General features: G+C 52.7%; 6 protein-coding genes across 6 annotated transcripts; 3 read left to right on the top strand and 3 right to left on the bottom strand.

Annotated features, from left to right (window-relative positions):
* Nucleotides 1–216: 216 nt before the first annotated feature.
* J4E84_002753 (uncharacterized protein) lies at nucleotides 217–1777 on the top strand (the record flags this gene model as incomplete). Its single annotated transcript, XM_049385372.1, is given in 3 exon segments — nucleotides 217–306; nucleotides 421–714; nucleotides 728–1777. The coding sequence occupies 3 exon segments, from the start codon at nucleotides 217–219 to the stop codon at nucleotides 1775–1777; spliced, it is 1434 nt and encodes a 477-aa protein (XP_049247395.1).
* Nucleotides 1778–3145: 1368 nt separating this feature from the next.
* On the top strand, nucleotides 3146–3889 carry J4E84_002752 (uncharacterized protein; the record flags this gene model as incomplete). Its single annotated transcript, XM_049385371.1, has 1 exon — nucleotides 3146–3889. The coding sequence occupies one exon, from the start codon at nucleotides 3146–3148 to the stop codon at nucleotides 3887–3889; it is 744 nt and encodes a 247-aa protein (XP_049247394.1).
* Nucleotides 3890–4334: 445 nt separating this feature from the next.
* J4E84_002751 (uncharacterized protein) lies at nucleotides 4335–6921 on the bottom strand (the record flags this gene model as incomplete). Its single annotated transcript, XM_049385370.1, has 2 exons — nucleotides 4335–6377; nucleotides 6427–6921. The coding sequence occupies 2 exons, from the start codon at nucleotides 6919–6921 to the stop codon at nucleotides 4335–4337; spliced, it is 2538 nt and encodes an 845-aa protein (XP_049247393.1).
* A 969-nt stretch (nucleotides 6922–7890) lies between these two features.
* Nucleotides 7891–9178, bottom strand: J4E84_002750 (uncharacterized protein; the record flags this gene model as incomplete). The annotated part of the gene is made up of 4 exons (XM_049385369.1): nucleotides 7891–7985; nucleotides 8038–8692; nucleotides 8756–8998; nucleotides 9044–9178. The coding sequence occupies 4 exons, from the start codon at nucleotides 9176–9178 to the stop codon at nucleotides 7891–7893; spliced, it is 1128 nt and encodes a 375-aa protein (XP_049247392.1).
* A 1279-nt stretch (nucleotides 9179–10457) lies between these two features.
* On the bottom strand, nucleotides 10458–11410 carry J4E84_002749 (uncharacterized protein; the record flags this gene model as incomplete). Its single annotated transcript, XM_049385368.1, has 3 exons — nucleotides 10458–10645; nucleotides 10701–10937; nucleotides 10987–11410. 3 exons carry the CDS (start codon nucleotides 11408–11410, stop codon nucleotides 10458–10460), a joined length of 849 nt encoding a protein of 282 aa, XP_049247391.1.
* Nucleotides 11411–12249: 839 nt separating this feature from the next.
* On the top strand, nucleotides 12250–14993 carry J4E84_002748 (uncharacterized protein; the record flags this gene model as incomplete). Its single annotated transcript, XM_049385367.1, has 4 exons — nucleotides 12250–12319; nucleotides 12369–12387; nucleotides 12435–12486; nucleotides 12534–14993. The coding sequence occupies 4 exons, from the start codon at nucleotides 12250–12252 to the stop codon at nucleotides 14991–14993; spliced, it is 2601 nt and encodes an 866-aa protein (XP_049247390.1).
* Nucleotides 14994–16430: the final 1437 nt, after the last annotated feature.

Genomic DNA, 16430 nt, shown 5'->3' with positions numbered 1-16430 from the left:
GGAATATTTCCTAAGATACCCATTATCAATTACTAGCAACGAAACCATTGCATCTCACCTCATCTTCTTTGCGCTTCAAGCCGACACGTGCCACGCTCCCATGCCACGTCTCTCTCACTGCGATGTCGCCACCGGATTACGATCGGCTACATCAAGTCACACACTGTCAAACTTCTGTCCGGCCACTTCCAACACTCTCACTCCCGCTACATCGCAATGAAGGCTTTTCCCATGATACTCTTCCGCGAGTTCAACGGACGAGACACTAGCTACCGTGTTGCAGCTCGTCGAGCTCGCAACTACTGGGTACGTCTACTGAGCTACTATTCCAGCATGCGTCGCGTCTCACTCCCATACATGCCTTCGACTTAGTCACTTGATTATAACCATAACACACCAATCACATGCTAAAGCCTACAGGAACTCATTGCGAACGTACACAACATCTTCGTCAAGCCCTGGGAACGCTACAATGCTCATATTCATTTCGACGGTCATGCTTGCGACGACCGGATAAGCCCCAGCGAATGGGATGCTGGAGGCTACTTCGATCCCGAATTCGTAGTGGACGGCAGACTGGTACTATATGTACACTTCGAACAGGTGGAACCACCACCAGAATCTAGCATGGATGCACACAATCCTTTTGAGACGGAGGAAGAGGATAAGTTATGGTACCGGGGAACATATGGCGATCAGGGACTTCGAACGAAGGTAAAATCGTTAGGCGCTCATTGAGAACTTGGTTGACACGATGCAGAGAAAGTTCGCAGAATACATCGAAAATTACCTCGGAGAATCGAAGAAAGATTCGTCTAAGCCCTCTCCAAAGGGACTGCCACACAACCCTTTCATTACTGATCCGATCCTCGAGTCAACTTATACACTCAAGAGCTCACTCGCGTTACCGGTTGCTGCCAATGAGGTGGTGACCGTGGATGACTCGAGCAGCAGTCATCATTTCGACACTGGCGTCGTGATTGGGCGCGCCCTCCCACAAAGCTGTCTCGATCCTAATGTTCGCCCTGTCGTTCGCGCCGTGATCAGCAAAGTCGGCGCCGTAGTCGCTTACATTCCCGCGAAATACTCAAAACGAAGCGCAATCAAAGGAGATATACAGATCGCGATGACGCACGTGGAATATACACCCGAGCTGGTCAAGTTTACCTTCGGCGAAGAGAGAACGCGAGCCATAAAAGCTATGATCGAAGAGCGAAATGCACCTCACAACACGGGTACACCTCTAGATCCTGGTCTCTCTACCGTGAGTCCCTCACTACCGATCGTCCGTGAAGCTACCGCATCTGAGGCGTCGTTCATCATCATCGATGATACAAAGCATTCAGGCCTGCGCAAAGAAGGAGTCGTCATCGGCCATGCGAAGGAACACTGGTGTCTTACACCACACAAACGTCCTGCTGTTCGTGCAATGCTGAACAAAAAGAACAACGTCATTGCGTATATTCCCGCACGACACACTGGACATACGGACAGAAACGGTGAGATACAGATTCCATTAAAAGACGTAAATCTCTCGAAGTCGCTCGTAGCGTTGCCGCTGTGGAAGCTCTCTGACGCGATCAGAGCAATGATCAGGGCGAAGAGGGAGACAAGCGAGAAGTCTGCGGTGCATGGGTCAGATGCCCAAGAGGGAGGCGTGATGAAAAGGAGGAGAGAAACAAAGACCAAGCAAGCTATCGGGACTGCCGCGAACGATGACGAAACGGACTCTTTTTCGGATTCTACAGACGTTACCGAAGGCGGTGCTCAACACTGAGCGAAAGCCGCTTTACCGTGTATGGGTGCTTGGTATATACAAAAGTCAGTTATTACTAGGTACACAATTAGGTTACGGACTTCTGATGTCATTCTACCCCCTCTCTTTCCCGTTTGTTGTTGCCTTTGCGTCCGTGTGACTTCCACTAGCAGTCGCTACACGCACGCGCACAATAAATATCTCTTAAAGAAACTCTAACTGCCCGCGATATCTCTCCTTCGTCACTCAGCTTCTTATATATACTCGGCCATCTTTAAGTTTCTACCCCAATACTCACTACTGCGATTCGAGATGTCGACCATTAGCCCTACCTTCATCGAAGTCAGAGACTTTGCAATTGGTCCTGACTTATACCGCCGACGCGCGTCTGACTTGAGCAATTGGGATGATCTCATCGAATACACGTTCAACGCCTTCAACCGCGATGAACGCTACTTCAGACTGCACTTTCATTTCTCTCGGGAAACACATTGTGTGGAGGACGAACTATTGACAAAGGAAGACTGGAATGACGGTATCTATTTCGTCGGCGCCAACAGACTATTCTTTGCCCATTTCGTCACAAGGGCTCGACATGAACCTCGAGGTTATTACAAGAGGAAGGAACCTTCACCTTCACCAGTGAGCCCTACACCTGAGCCTGGGTCGCCGGTGGTACCTTGGACTATGCCTCCGCTACCGCCCATGAACGCGCAAGGTGTTTACGAGTACCCTCCGCCACCTGCACCTGCTCCCGCACCTACACGTCGTCAAGCGACACGTCCTGGAGGTGGACCTCGACGTGGACTTGCACGTGGGCGCGGACGTGGACGCGCACCACAACCCGCTCAACGTCCACCACCTCGGCCTGTACCACCGCCAGCTCAACTCACCCCAGCCGTCCGTCGACCGGCCTCTCAGCGACCGAACACCAACGCGACCAATGTCTACACCATTGGTCCACCAATACCGGCTGACCGGTACCCAAACTCAAGGTACTTTTCCTCACCCTTTACCTTCATTCCCTTACAGCCTGCTCCGCCTCGACCACGAACACATGCTCAACAGTACAGGGCCCCTCTTCCAAGCTCAGACGCACCGGTAGCTAGACCCGCGACTGCGACATACACCCCGGCAGGACCCGTTCGTGCACCTGCTGCGCCGATGTTGCCTCCTCGACCAGCTGTTCGCCAACCGGTTGGTGGATCTACGTCTCGTCTGCCGACTACAGGCAGTTCAAGCGGCCAGCCAATTGAGATATCGTCCGCATCGTCATCGTCAAGCTATGAATCTAGCATGGATATAGACTCCAATCAGCATCTGGTCTCCCATCAACCCACCGCACCCCTTCCGCCGCCGCCGCCGCCGCCGCAAAGTGAAGACTACAACATGGAACTCGCCGACGATCCCATATCCGACTCCGACGCCCAGAACACACCCCTCCCCGCACCAACATACGATGAGTACGCGGACCTACAGTACCCCGTCGTCCGCCCTTCACCAGGACCACGATACGAAGGCCAAACCGACGATGAGGAACAAGATCTCACACTTCAATCCCCACTCTACCCACTTCCGGAATTCGAAGAGAGACCAGATGAAGAGTACGAAGACCTCACCCTACAATCCCCACTCTACCCAGGTTCTGAGTTCGAGCAACCACCAGACGAGGAAGAGGAAGAGGATCTCACCCTCCAATCCCCACTCTACTCCAACTCAGAGTTCGACCACCCACCAAACGACCAAGTCGAAGACGAGCAAATGTCCATCGCCCCCACGTCACCAGGATCAGGCGGCCTCTTCGTGCGCGACGAGACAGAAGCACAAAACTTTGAGGCGGCGTTGGCGTGGGAGGACGATGGAACGCAGCAGTCCGTCGCCGAGTCTGAGCTTGGACAAGAAGAGGAAAGGCCGGACAGTGAAGAGGAGGATGCGATGACATTCATCGCGTCTCCTTCTGCTGCACCTTCGTCGGCTGTACCTACTTCGGCGGGTACGGGGCTGTTTGTGTCTGATGGGAGTGAGACGAGGGGCTTTGCGGAGGCTTTGGAGTGGGAAGAGGATGATGCTGATGACGACGATGAGGAGATGGAGGATGAAGGGGAGGGTGGTGTGGAGGTGAGGAGGCGATAGAGGGTTGAAGAGATTGCGTTGGGTGTTTGGAGAAGTTGGTTGAGGACTACAAAAGATGTTTGTTTGTACGATTGGAACATCACACTGGGCCTTCGGGACTTCATATACTCGTTGTCTGCTTCTGTGTTCTTGTGTGTTGAGTTGACGACCTCCGCGGTAATGTGAGTCGGCTACTACGAACTTGTTAGTACCTATGTGGTCTTCAACAGAGTTTTACCTGTCTCGGTGTCATCACATGTATCGCATAGCAAAAGGAGCACAGCCAGATCGTCATAAGAAGAAGATGCATTCATTCAGGTCATAAAGACGTCGAGGATACGTAATAGGGAATCATAAAGAAAAGACAACCGACGAGAACAATACACCGATGCGACTCGTCCAATCGCCCAGCACCAACAGCCAGTCACCTCCCATAGCCACCTCTTCCTACCACCATGTATCCACCTCAAGTATACACACTCTCAGTAAAAGAATTGACCTGCAGCCCCCTCTCAGCCATATCCGCATTCTCCAAAAACTTCAACTGCATCCACACCAAATGCCCCTTGACACGATCCAACTCCGCCCTAATCTCCTTAACAGGCCGAACCATGTCATACAAATGACCCTGCTTATGTTCCTTGTCCCCAGACGGGTTCGGCGTAAACTTGTCGTAGTCCTCAAACGTGAGGATATTGTCGTCAGGATCGGCGTGGAACAGCGACCTGAACACCTCGGTGTTGGTAGTCGCGCGCTCGGTCCACTCGTCCCAGAGTTTGGGTGACAGAGGATCAGAGACAAAGTCTGCTTCGGCGCCGGGCATGGGATCGTTTGGTGAGTTTTCGCCGGGGGGCTGCGCGTTGGGGTCGTCGGCGGCGTTGAGGCTTTGGGGTGGGAGTAGACCGAGATGTTCGCGCCATAAGCTACTGCGGAGTTCGTGGGCGAGTTTTGCGGCTTTGTAGGGCTTGCCGTCCATTTCGATGTCGATCTCTGCGGTGTCTTGTAGGACGATGGAGAGCTCGGAGTCGTGGAAGCCCAACTGGGAGCGGTCGTTGATGTTGGAGGATCCGCAGATGACGGTTTTGTCGTCGACGATGCAGATTTTGGCGTGGATGTAGAGCTCCTCTTGGAAGAAGTGCTCTTTCTCCTCTTCTTCTTCGCCTTCCCAGGCTTCCTCGCTGGGCTTCTTTTCCGTAAGCATCGCGTCGTCGGCAATCGAGTCTGGGTCAATAACACCACCCTGGTCGCCTTTGCCCACATCTTCCTCCTCATCCATGTACGCTTTCCTCATCTCAGCGGCTTTGCGTCGTGCCTCGTCTCCTCCCTCTTCCGGCGGTGCTTCCAGCTCGTCAATCTCAGCTGCTTCCAGATCCATGTACGACTTCCCGGACTTCTTCTCACGCTCCTTAAGCGTGGGGGTGACATTGATGCGGTCGTATGAACGAAGATTGAAGAAGAAAATGTACTTTTCTGGATCGACACCGGCCTTTTTGATCTGTCCGTATATGCTTTCTTCTCCTCGGCAGATACTCTTGAATTGATAGTCCATGATAGCTCGTGTTCCAGCAGCGGCCTGATCTCGAAGATCTCCCGCGAATCCCGGGATTGCTGGAATGACAATGACGATTTTGAAGTTGCGCTGCTCTTTAGCTGCTGAAACGATAGCGTCGACCATTGCAGCTCCGATCTGGTTGTGGACAGGGCTCTGGTCGTGTTTACCCGTTGCCGTGATGAAAAATTGATTCTCAATGTAGACGTAGTGTTGCGCGTTACGGATGACCTCGCAGTATGCGTTCTGGATACTCTGCTCATGAGGATCAATGCCCATACTCCAGTCGCCGCTACTTCTGACTAATTGCGCGTGTACAGTTCCACGGTTGTCGAGGTTCTTGCTGTTCAGCTGCGTGAGGGGATGGTGCACATATTGGCCAACAGGAAACTTGGGCCGCTGCACTCCGATCAGGTCTTCGTCGGCGCCTTCACGTCCTTCCATGGTGAGCCAATCGTATCTCTCGTCACGCTTGTACTTTTCTCGCTTCACGAAGTTCCATCGCAAGACGAAATGCTCAGCGATGTCGTAAACCGCTGGGCCAATGACACCCATTGCGACATCGTGCCATGGCATGCGACCGAACTCCAGTTTGTTCAGCTTGTTCGATTTCCAGTCATCAACACTCTCAAAATCCATGATACGGTTATTGTTGTAGTCCTGACCCGGGAAGATTTGGTTTTGAACACCAGACGGGTGGGCATCGGCAAGCGGGTGCTGCTTGTCGTCCCATCGGCCGTAACACAAGTCCAGTCCACCGATGAAGGCCATGGCATAGTCGATGACGATGAACTTCTCGTGATGCGCCCAGTAGAACGTCATATCCGAAGCATTCTCGAAGACATTGTGGTCAGGATGTCTCATCACTTTGATGTTTCCATACCCAGGCTCGCCTTCTTCAAACAGGCCCATGAGTGCCTTCTTGGTGTGTTGGCTGTTGCATGTGAGAGCCGCAGAAACCTGAGTAAGTATAAGCTGCTGTTTATTCGACGCAGATTGATGACCTCACCTCCTTGTATACGGAAACATAGATTTTCACACCAGCCGCTGCACGGCGTTTGAGTACTTGATCCAGTCGAAATTGCTGGTTATAGTAGGGCGGTCGCTTCAAGAAGAGCTCAGGGCTGAGCCACCAGTCCGCAATGTAGATGGTCTCTTTGGCTTGCTCCAATGCCTCGGCAACGGCCCAGAAGTAATCCCTACCATCGACATACCACTTCACCAAGTTGTTGTCGCGCTCTGGCGCAAAGCTATGGAAGCGGTGGTTCTCCGCGATCTTGCTCCTCTTGGCGTCCGTCTCCTTCTCATGCTCCTCGTCGTGGCGATGGTTGGCATTGAAGAGGTTGGTGAACTTGCCGATCTTATGCTTGATGTGCACAGCCTTAATATGCGCACCTCGTAACTTGGTGTGCTCGAGCTTTTGCTCAATCTCCTCAATCTTCTCAGAAGCGCGATGGTTGAAGGGATGGAAGAGCTTCTTGAGGCCCTTCTCTTGGGAAGGCATGTTGGCGACCGTGCGCAGCGATCAGCAATCGCGCGGGGTAGCGATGGTAGAGATGGTGAGGCTGGAGAGGGAGGCTGAGGAGTGAGGCGTAGGCGACGGAGAGGCGATCGGTCGCGTGCACTGGTCTTGTACTGACCCACAAGGATGGAATAACCTGTATTCACTGTGCTGCACTTGGCAGGTAAATAGGCATGGCGCGATCTCAGCCGCCGGAGGGACCGATTGGTGACGTCATTGGCGGCTAGCCTTTCCGAGCAATAGCCATCATGCACCTCCCTCAAGCGTCCATCGCGGTTGAGGCTACAATCAGCCCGGGGGCTGGGATTAACAACCCGAAAGCGATTCAGCACCGGGTTCATGATGCCACTACTATAGCACTACAAGAAGCTTGTCTCCTCGGTAAAACTAATTGATCAGATTCAGCATGCGCGACATCATAACCATGGGAGTTATTTTTACCCCGCGTAATCGGCCCTCCGGCTGCTTCATCCCACCACTTCCGAAACTAAGCGCGTCCGCGCGGCAGAAAAGGCTAGTATGCAGCGCATGAGCTGAGAGAAAAGTCTGATGATCTGGGAGCTTTGACAAAGAGGAACGAGTGGGTTAAAGTGCATCTTCAAGACATCGTGAGATGGATCCCATGAGCTGCCCATGGCACTGCAAGACACGTTATCTGAAAGCTGGAGACTCAATAATACTACAAACTAGTATTTACGATAAAGAGTCAGAACTATATCCATAGCCATGGTCCAACAGTAATCTCATCAGTTCGCCGAAAGCCTCCGGCAAACCACATCCTACATCAACACACATCAAACATTGCGTCTAGTACAGTCTTAGTCGTAAGGTCATTAGTCGTAAATTGTGGATCCTGAAATGGCCATTCCAGAGACCGTTACCAACGCGGCGCTCCAAGATTTCAGGAAATGGGAGGAGGATAGGCGTTAGTTGTAGCAGAATGGCAGTCAATCAAGCAACAACAACGACCGGCCAGCCGTCTTCCCAATCAAGATAGTTGTATCCAAAGAAGAACTGATCAGCGGCATAGCCGACACTCGGACGAACTGCATCAACGTTAGCTTGGTTTCAACGCACCGTATTCAGTCTTCCACTTACCATAGTGATAGTACAACACAGTCCTCCCATCCTCAGGGTTGACCATAACGCCCTGTCCACCAGGTGCATAGATATCGCCATGGCTAGCGAGAATCGTCGTACCACCGTTCTCTTCAAGACAACTCTTTCCTTCCTGATCGTAGAAAGGTCCAGTAGGAACTTCCGAGCGACAGACAACAACGTGGTATACATGACCCTCAGGAGCAAGACCTCCTGGAGTGTCTGGCGTATTGCAACACATACCCACGCTGTAGAACATGTAGTAAAAGTCCTCTTCTTTCCACATTATAGCGCCCTCAGCGACGGTAGCCCCGTAAGTACTATTCCGCACCATGTTATTGATGCGGTTATTCTGCTCGGCCCACCCGCCAAAAGCCATGAGGTCGTCGTGCGGGAAAAGCTCGACCTGGAAGATGTCGTCCCAGAAGGAGCCGAAGGTGAAGTAGATGGGGTCTTTGGGCGTCTCTTGAAAGACAAAGGGGTCGATGAGGTTGTACTTGTCGGATAGGGGGAGGCCGATGTCGCCGTGGTCTTGCCAGCTACCGGGCTCGAGGGACTGCGATGTTGCGACGCCGATGGAGGAGTTTTGGAGACCGATTCGGGAGACGGAGTAGTGGCAGTAGAAGGTATCGCCTCGCTTCATTACTGAAGGTGCCTGTTGTGTTGGTTAGGATGATGCGTGGCAGATTAAGATTCAGTAGAGGGAGAATGAACTTACCCAGATGTCTTGATCCGGATGGACCTGGATGCTGGTACCGTTTTGTAACAACGCGCCTTCATATTCCCATGGCCCTCCCAGGGATGGCGCACTGGCAACGGCAATGTTGCCGCTAGTCGAGAAACGCCAGTACTTATTGTTCTCATATATAACACTAGGATCATGAATCCAAGAGCAGTTGCCGCGACATGGCTCTGGGTCGGGATAGTAGCCATCAGTTGTGGGACTGCCAGCTTGAGGGTCCTGAGGATTAGGATTAGGATCAGGATTTGGCTGAGGACTCGGTACAGGGACTGGGTTTGCGACTGCGCCCTGTGTGAGGAATGGAATGAAGGTAGCGCTGGTGATCAGGAGCGCAGTAAGCAGTGCAGTCGTAAACCTTGCCGGTCCCGAGTCCCGGATGGTGTTTCCAAAGTGCCTCATAATCGAAGATGAGTAGTAGTAACAAGTATTGAATGCTCTGGGTGTCGAAGAAATAGACACTCAATCGCAGATTTTATACAAGAAGGGTGAAGTACGTCAGGGGTCACGAAGCGACACTTGGAGTTGAAGGCAGCTTCGTTTGCAGCCACAATAGAGGGCTGATGGAGCTGCCTGTTTCTGACGCTCACGATGTAAGCGGCGGTAGGATTGGCTTCGAAAGGTGTAGTTCTCGTGACCAGGGTACATGTAAAGGTTGTATAATGTGAGCGGGGATTGGTCGGCGGAAGTCTGGTGCGAGCCCCCGCGACCACCTTTCATTGTGTGAAGAGCGCATAATTCCATCATGGGACACATTTTCTCGAACTAGGAAAGTCAGATGTGCTCTTCAAGCCCCCAAACTTCGGCCTCGTATATACAGCGGTGAGGGAGTGGTGGCAAGCAAAGCCTAGGCCGGTAGCAGTACCCCGTCCGCCATGGAGCGCATGAAGAGAGTCGTGTGACATCGTCGAGCGTGTTTTCTTTCGAGAATCGTGGACCTATGGTCTGTAAGCACGCAATACTTGGAGGTCGTGTACGTATTCGGATGCGTGAAGTGCCGATACTATCACGATCTCTGCGACACCGTTGGCCGATGTACCGCATGAGTAGTACCAGTGATGTCAGGGGCTGTTCCCTCAGGCTTTGTGCGCTGGAGATGCGATCTTCGTGGACTAGTTTCGATTCGTTGCCTTCTTTGGTACCGGGACTTGAGTGGAACGTTGCTCCACCAGATCCAGTGGCCGCCATTACAGCTGAATGAACGCCAAACGTTTCATTTGTTCCGTGATGCTGGTATTGCCACATGGGAGTCCTTAGTTCTCGATAATGACACCACTGATCGTCGTTAGTATGCTATGTGGTCGTATTGACACGTACCGGATTTGAGTCAAACCCTCTGGTCGGGCGCAACGTGGCAACAGCCACAACATCGTCGCCGTGTGACGATACATACTCTTGCAGCCAATCCTTTACAATTGGTATTCCGAAGTAAGCATATCGAGGTATACTGCCGTCACATATTGTAGTGCCGAGAGTATCAGTATTAGTGGAAGGTAGCCATCCTTACTGCAGTGTCAATGAGCAAGACTTGTATCGACATGAAGATCTAAATGCAGTGTAGTGTTGGAACGAATCTTGTTATTCGGCATTGGTCGTGCAAGGGCTCCGCACGAGAACCACACATTTGTCTACCTGCCTCTTTCGGTTTTGCGTTCTTATTTTACCTGCTCATTTCCGGTACCTAGTTGGGCGCCTTGTAGCCTTCGACGTCGGTGCTGTTACTCCATTTCTCAAACTTCTTGACACTTTCGTTGTAAGTCTCAAGCTTCTTGTTGAGAAGGCTGTACGCGTCGGTTCCAACTACGCATCGGATAGGCGGGTCGTCCATGACGGCCAAGTCGTAGAACACCTTGGCAGCCTTAGCCGGGTCTATGAGGAGTTTGTTAGCGGTCGTCCGGTATGTAACAATTTGACCATGACGTACCTCCTGCTTGAGAGCCATGGCGCCCTTCAGCTTGCTTCTTGGGATCGACGTGTGCGTAGGCTGGGTTCGATATCTCGCCGAAGTCCATACTGCGGCCTGACCAGTCGGTTCGGAAACCACCGGGCTCAATGCAAGTGAACTTGATTCCCCACTCAGGCTTCACTTCTTTTGAAATGGCCTCCGTGAATCCTTCAACAGCCCATTTGCTGGCACAGTAGATGGAAAAGTTAGGAACACCTAGTGAGCATCAGCAGTGAACACAAGAATAGATTAGATTCAAACTCACCAATCTGACCGCCGATTGACGTCACCTGTTGGATGACACCTCCAGACTTCAAATCTCGCATGGTCTCCATAGCCTTTCTTGTTACATCAATCAGGCCAAAGAAGTTGATCTCCATCTGTTGCCTGATTTGCTTTTCCGACAAGGTCTCAAAGGGCCCGTTCAGGCCGTATCCGGCATTGTTGCAAACCACGTCGATTTTCTTGAACTTCTTGATAGCCGCATCGAATGCGTTGTCGATAGATTCTTTCTTGGTCACGTCGAGATCCACGAGCAGACTGTTCGAATCGTTGGCACCCTCGAAAGATAGCTTGGAAGAGCTGCGTGCAGTAGCGACAACGTAGTCACCCTTTTGCAAAACAACCTTGACAAATTCCTCGCCAAAGCCAGTGGAGCAGCCGGTGATGAGGAAAACGCGGGGTGCCATAGTGATGTGTGAAGGTGAGAATTTAAGAAGGGGGACTGTGAATGATATGAAAACGTTGCAATAAGCCTCCCGACTGTTGCAGTGGCTCTTCATATACCTTGAGGATAGACGACGTCAAGTGCGGCCAGCATCATTACGTCAGAATCCATCAAAGGTAAGCGTACGGTGTTAGCGGAGTTGAACCGACAGCGACTAAGGATGGGCGAGTCGCTTTAGATCTGCCATACACCATGTTGGCAACATCTGCAGACCCGCGACGGTAGCTTGTTCGGGAACATAGTGGGTGACGTCGGCCTACATGGCAACGGTATCTCCGGCTAGGACCGTCGTGCATCTGATCCACATGCCGTGTTCATGATGCTTCGAGATAGCATTGCCGGGAGAGGATATTCAGAGCGTGCAAAAGCGCTGAAGAGAGTCCACGGAGATGGAGCGGCGAAGTCGATGTGAAGCTGTTGTTGGCACGACCGCACCTTCTCATTGCGGGGCGTCTTGCACGAGGCGGCAAAACGTGCCCAACTCAAACAGACAGATAAGTGAGATGAGTCGCGAACATACAGTACAATTGAGACATCGAGCACTCGCGCGTGGAGGGGGGAGATGACTGATTGGTGCCAGGCTGAAAGAGGATGTTTAATGGGAAGGAACGCGTGACGGAAGGAGACTAGCGCGACGCGAATTGATGTCGCGAAACTGGTGCCCCTCGAAGCGCTCACCGCAGCAACAGCCCAAACAATACACCCTCCATATACCCACTTCGAATACCCCCTCTTACGCTGTATTGAAGTTCTTTTTGCAGCGATTGGTCACTCCCTGCCCCGAAAGTCACATAATACACCATGGCCGAGGTCATCAGAGACGAGGAGGTGCGCAGGCGCGTGCGTCTTGCGCAAGAGTTCCTCGACCCAGGTATGTCAAGCCGACTGTGGGAATGATACGGATACTAATTACGGTGCAGATGATGTCTCCAGACGAAGGTATGCCGCAGCCATCCACCCCATAGAGCGCGCACTGACCGCTCCAGCTACCGCGCAGACATTCTGGTGATGCTCAACCGAGGACTACGAAGACTCACAGTAGGTGTTGTATGCTACAAGCGTCTACGCATACTTACTATGTTCAGGTCAGCATAGACGAGATCCGCTCACATAACCGCGAACTCGCCGACGGCCTCCTCAACTCGCCCTTCGAATTCACAGAAGCCTTCGACCGCGCCCTCAAAGACGTCGTCCGCACATTCACCGACCGACCCAAGTCCGAGACAAGCGACGATGTGGTATACTATTGCGCGTACATCGGCAGCTTCGGCGAGTACTCGTGCAACCCGCGCACCCTGGGCTCAAACCAGCTGAACCACATGGTGTCGCTCGAGGGAATCGTCACCAAGACGTCTCTTGTGCGGCCCAAGGTGGTCAAGAGCGTGCACTACAACGAGAACAAGCAAAAGTTCCATTCGCGAGAGTACAGAGATCAGACCATGACCACCGGCGCTGCGAGTACGAGCGTGTACCCGACCGACGATGGCGAAGGCAACCCACTCGTCACCGAGTACGGCTACTGCATCTACCGCGACCACCAGACCATTTCCATCCAAGAAATGCCTGAGCGTGCCCCTGCTGGTCAGCTACCGCGCTCCGTCGATGTCATCTTGGACGATGACTTGGTAGATCGCGTGAAGCCGGGAGACCGCATACAGATGGTCGGCATATACCGCTCACTCGGTAATCGCAACGCCGGTGCCGGGAGCTCGACTTTCCGCACGTTGATCCTAGCGAACAACGTTATCCTCCTCTCTTCCAAGTCCGGTGGTGGCATTGCCCAGGTTTCCATCACCGATACCGATATCCGCAACATCAACAAAATATCCAAGAACAGGCGCGTCTTCGAACTGCTGTCGCAATCACTGGCTCCATCTATCTACGGACATGACTATATCAAGAAGGCGATTCTGCTGCTCCTCTTGGGAGGACAAGAGAAGAACCTCGAGAACGGCACTCATTTGAGAGGAGACATCAATATCCTCATGGTCGGTGATCCCTCAACTGCCAAGTCGCAACTGTTGCGTTTCGTTCTGAATACCGCCCCGCTTGCCATCGCTACAACGGGTCGCGGTTCGTCTGGTGTCGGTCTCACGGCAGCTGTCACCTCGGACAAGGAGACGGGCGAGCGACGTCTCGAGGCTGGTGCCATGGTTCTCGCTGACCGTGGTGTCGTCTGTATTGATGAATTCGACAAAATGTCCGATGTCGACCGCGTAGCTATCCACGAAGTCATGGAGCAACAGACCGTTACCATCGCCAAAGCCGGCATCCATACATCGCTCAATGCTCGTTGCAGTGTCATCGCAGCTGCCAACCCCATCTTCGGTCAGTACGATATCCACAAGGATCCGCATCGCAACATTGCTCTTCCGGATTCTCTACTATCGCGTTTCGATTTGCTGTTCGTTGTAACAGATGACATCGAAGATGCACGCGACCGTCAAATCTCTGAGCATGTCCTACGCATGCACCGTTACCGCCAGCCTGGTACTGAGGAGGGTGCACCGGTCCGCGAGGAGGGCTCTCAGCTGCTTGGTGTTGGTCTTGAGACCGACGCTGATGCAAATCGTCCGACGGAAGTCTACGAGAAATTCAACCCCATGTTACATTCCGGCGTTACAATCACCGTCGGACGTGGCTCGAACCGAAGGACTGAAGTCCTCAGCATACCCTTCATCAAGAAATACATTCAATATGCTAAGCGCGAGAAGCCAATCCTTACGAAAGGCGCTGCGGATCATATTGTGGCAACGTACTCTGCACTACGAAACGACGAGCTAGACGCCGGTACCCGCCGTACTTCCCCCATCACCGCACGTACTCTCGAAACACTCATCCGTCTTTCCACCGCCCATGCAAAGGCACGTTTGTCGAAGCGGGTTGAGCAGAAAGATGCAGACGTCGCAGAGCAGATCCTCCGTTTTGCCTTGTTCAAAGAGGTCGTCGAGGACGACCGCCGCAAGCGAAGACGGACAGTCCGCGATCCAGACGCTATGTCTACAGACGGAGAATCGTCCGGTGGCGACGACGAGGACGGGGATGAGCAAGAAGCCACACAATCTCGCCGCACCGGTGGGCCATCGACCCGCAGCCAGCGTACAGAGACCACGCGCACTCCTGCAGCCGAGGAGGAAGGCGGCGAGGAAGAAGACAACGAGGACCTTTACAATGTCACGCCGAGGACCCAACGCACGACTGACCGTACACAGTCCTCTCGCGCCGGTCAATCGTCGCAGGTCAGCGCTGCTTCTTCACAACCCGAGTCGCAACTACCCGCTACACAAACCGAATCGCAGGAATCGCAAGGCATTACGCCGGCACGTCTGCAGGTATTCCAAACAGCACTTGGTCAGCTCATCGACGGTCCGCTGTTTGCAAACGACGCTGCAGATGTCGAGCCGCTGGTTGCCGCTGTAAACGCAAGACTCGGTGGTGGTAATGGACGCGAAGCGTTTGATGAAGATGAGGCCGAAAAGGCACTTGAGGCTCTGAGCGAGAGGAACAAGATTATGTACTCTGGAGGTATTGTGTATAAGATTTAGAGAGCTTGGCTTGCGATTGGATATATGATCAAATGTGGACATGATGCGATGATCATTGATTCCTGTATCAGTCCGGAGTCTCATGGCGTTTTTGATCGGAATTCGGATTCATTGGCGCGATTCAACGATTCGTTACTTCAAATGCGAAGAGTTCCTCGATATAAGCATGATCAAGTGTTGAGTTTTGAAACTTGACCAACATTCCTAATCCCGTTTTCTCACGATGTTTACCGCCGGTTAGGCAAGGCACATCTGGGACTAGAACGCTCGGTTGCTGACAACCCCCAATAAGGGTTTCAGCAAACAGGACTGGAATGATGGGGGGCCAAGATGGAATTAGGCACCCCAGCCTTGTACACCCCGAACATAAAGGGATACTGTTTGACGGTCTCTTAAAATCTAGCTTGACCTCCGTCCTTGTGGGCTGCCATTTTTTCGTAAACACCTTCGCGAATCGGCAGATGTACCAACCATGCGCCTCACCATCCCCCTTTTCATCTTATTCACATCCGCTACTACACGCGCCGAACCCGACAAACGCGCATGCTACGACTCCTCCAACTCAATCGCACCAAACCACCACCCCTGCACCTCACCAACAACCCAATCCATCTCCCACTGCTGCTCAACAACCGACACCTGCCTCGGCGACACCCTCTGCCTGAGCCAATTCGGCACCCTCTACGTCGGCAGCTGCACGATCAAAGACTGGAAGGACGGCGCAAATGGAAAAGGGTCGTGTCCCAAATACTGCGCCAATGAGGGAAACGACATCGGACTGTGCAGTTGGAACAGTGGCTGGGAGTTTTGCTGCGGTTTGCTAGGGAAGGGGAGTGAGGAGTGTTGTAAGGGGGAGAGATTCAAGTTGGATGGGAATACGACGAGTGAGTTTGTGGTTCAGAGGCCTTGGGGTGTGGATGCTGTGTCTGAGGGAAGCGCTTCTTCTTATGATTCGAATCCGAATCCGACTGCATCATCGGTCTCGTCGCAATGTCCTACTCTGCCCGCCAACGCTCCCGATGACGGCAGTAGCGAAGATGACGAGATCCCCGTCTCCCAGATTGGTCTGGGTGTTGGCCTCGGCATACCTCTGCTCATCGCGCTTGGTCTGCTTTCTTGGGAGAACAGGAAACGCCGGCTTGTGGAGGCGAGGTTAGTGATGTCTCGAGGTGAGTTGCTGGTCGGACATGCGGGTTTTGCAGCTTCGAATGAAGGCAAGCCTGGCGCGTATGTGGGCGTCGAGAGCCACGAGGTTGATGGTCTGGAACAAAGGAATGAGCTGTCGTCTGACAGACCACTGTATGAGTTAGCGCATGGTGGCAGATAGCCTTCATGATACATAATGTATGATGTTTGCAAGCAAGGGTGGATATGCAACGAAAAGAAGGTCGTTGATGATTATTTCATTCATTGGTCATATCATCATCTCTTTGTACA

The sequence above is a fragment of the Alternaria hordeiaustralica genome, assembly GCF_023758085.1.
Source record: "Alternaria hordeiaustralica strain BMP 2776 chromosome Unknown scaffold_3, whole genome shotgun sequence".
Taxonomy (NCBI): domain Eukaryota; kingdom Fungi; phylum Ascomycota; class Dothideomycetes; order Pleosporales; family Pleosporaceae; genus Alternaria; species Alternaria hordeiaustralica.
This window is presented reverse-complemented; position numbering and strand designations above follow the sequence as displayed.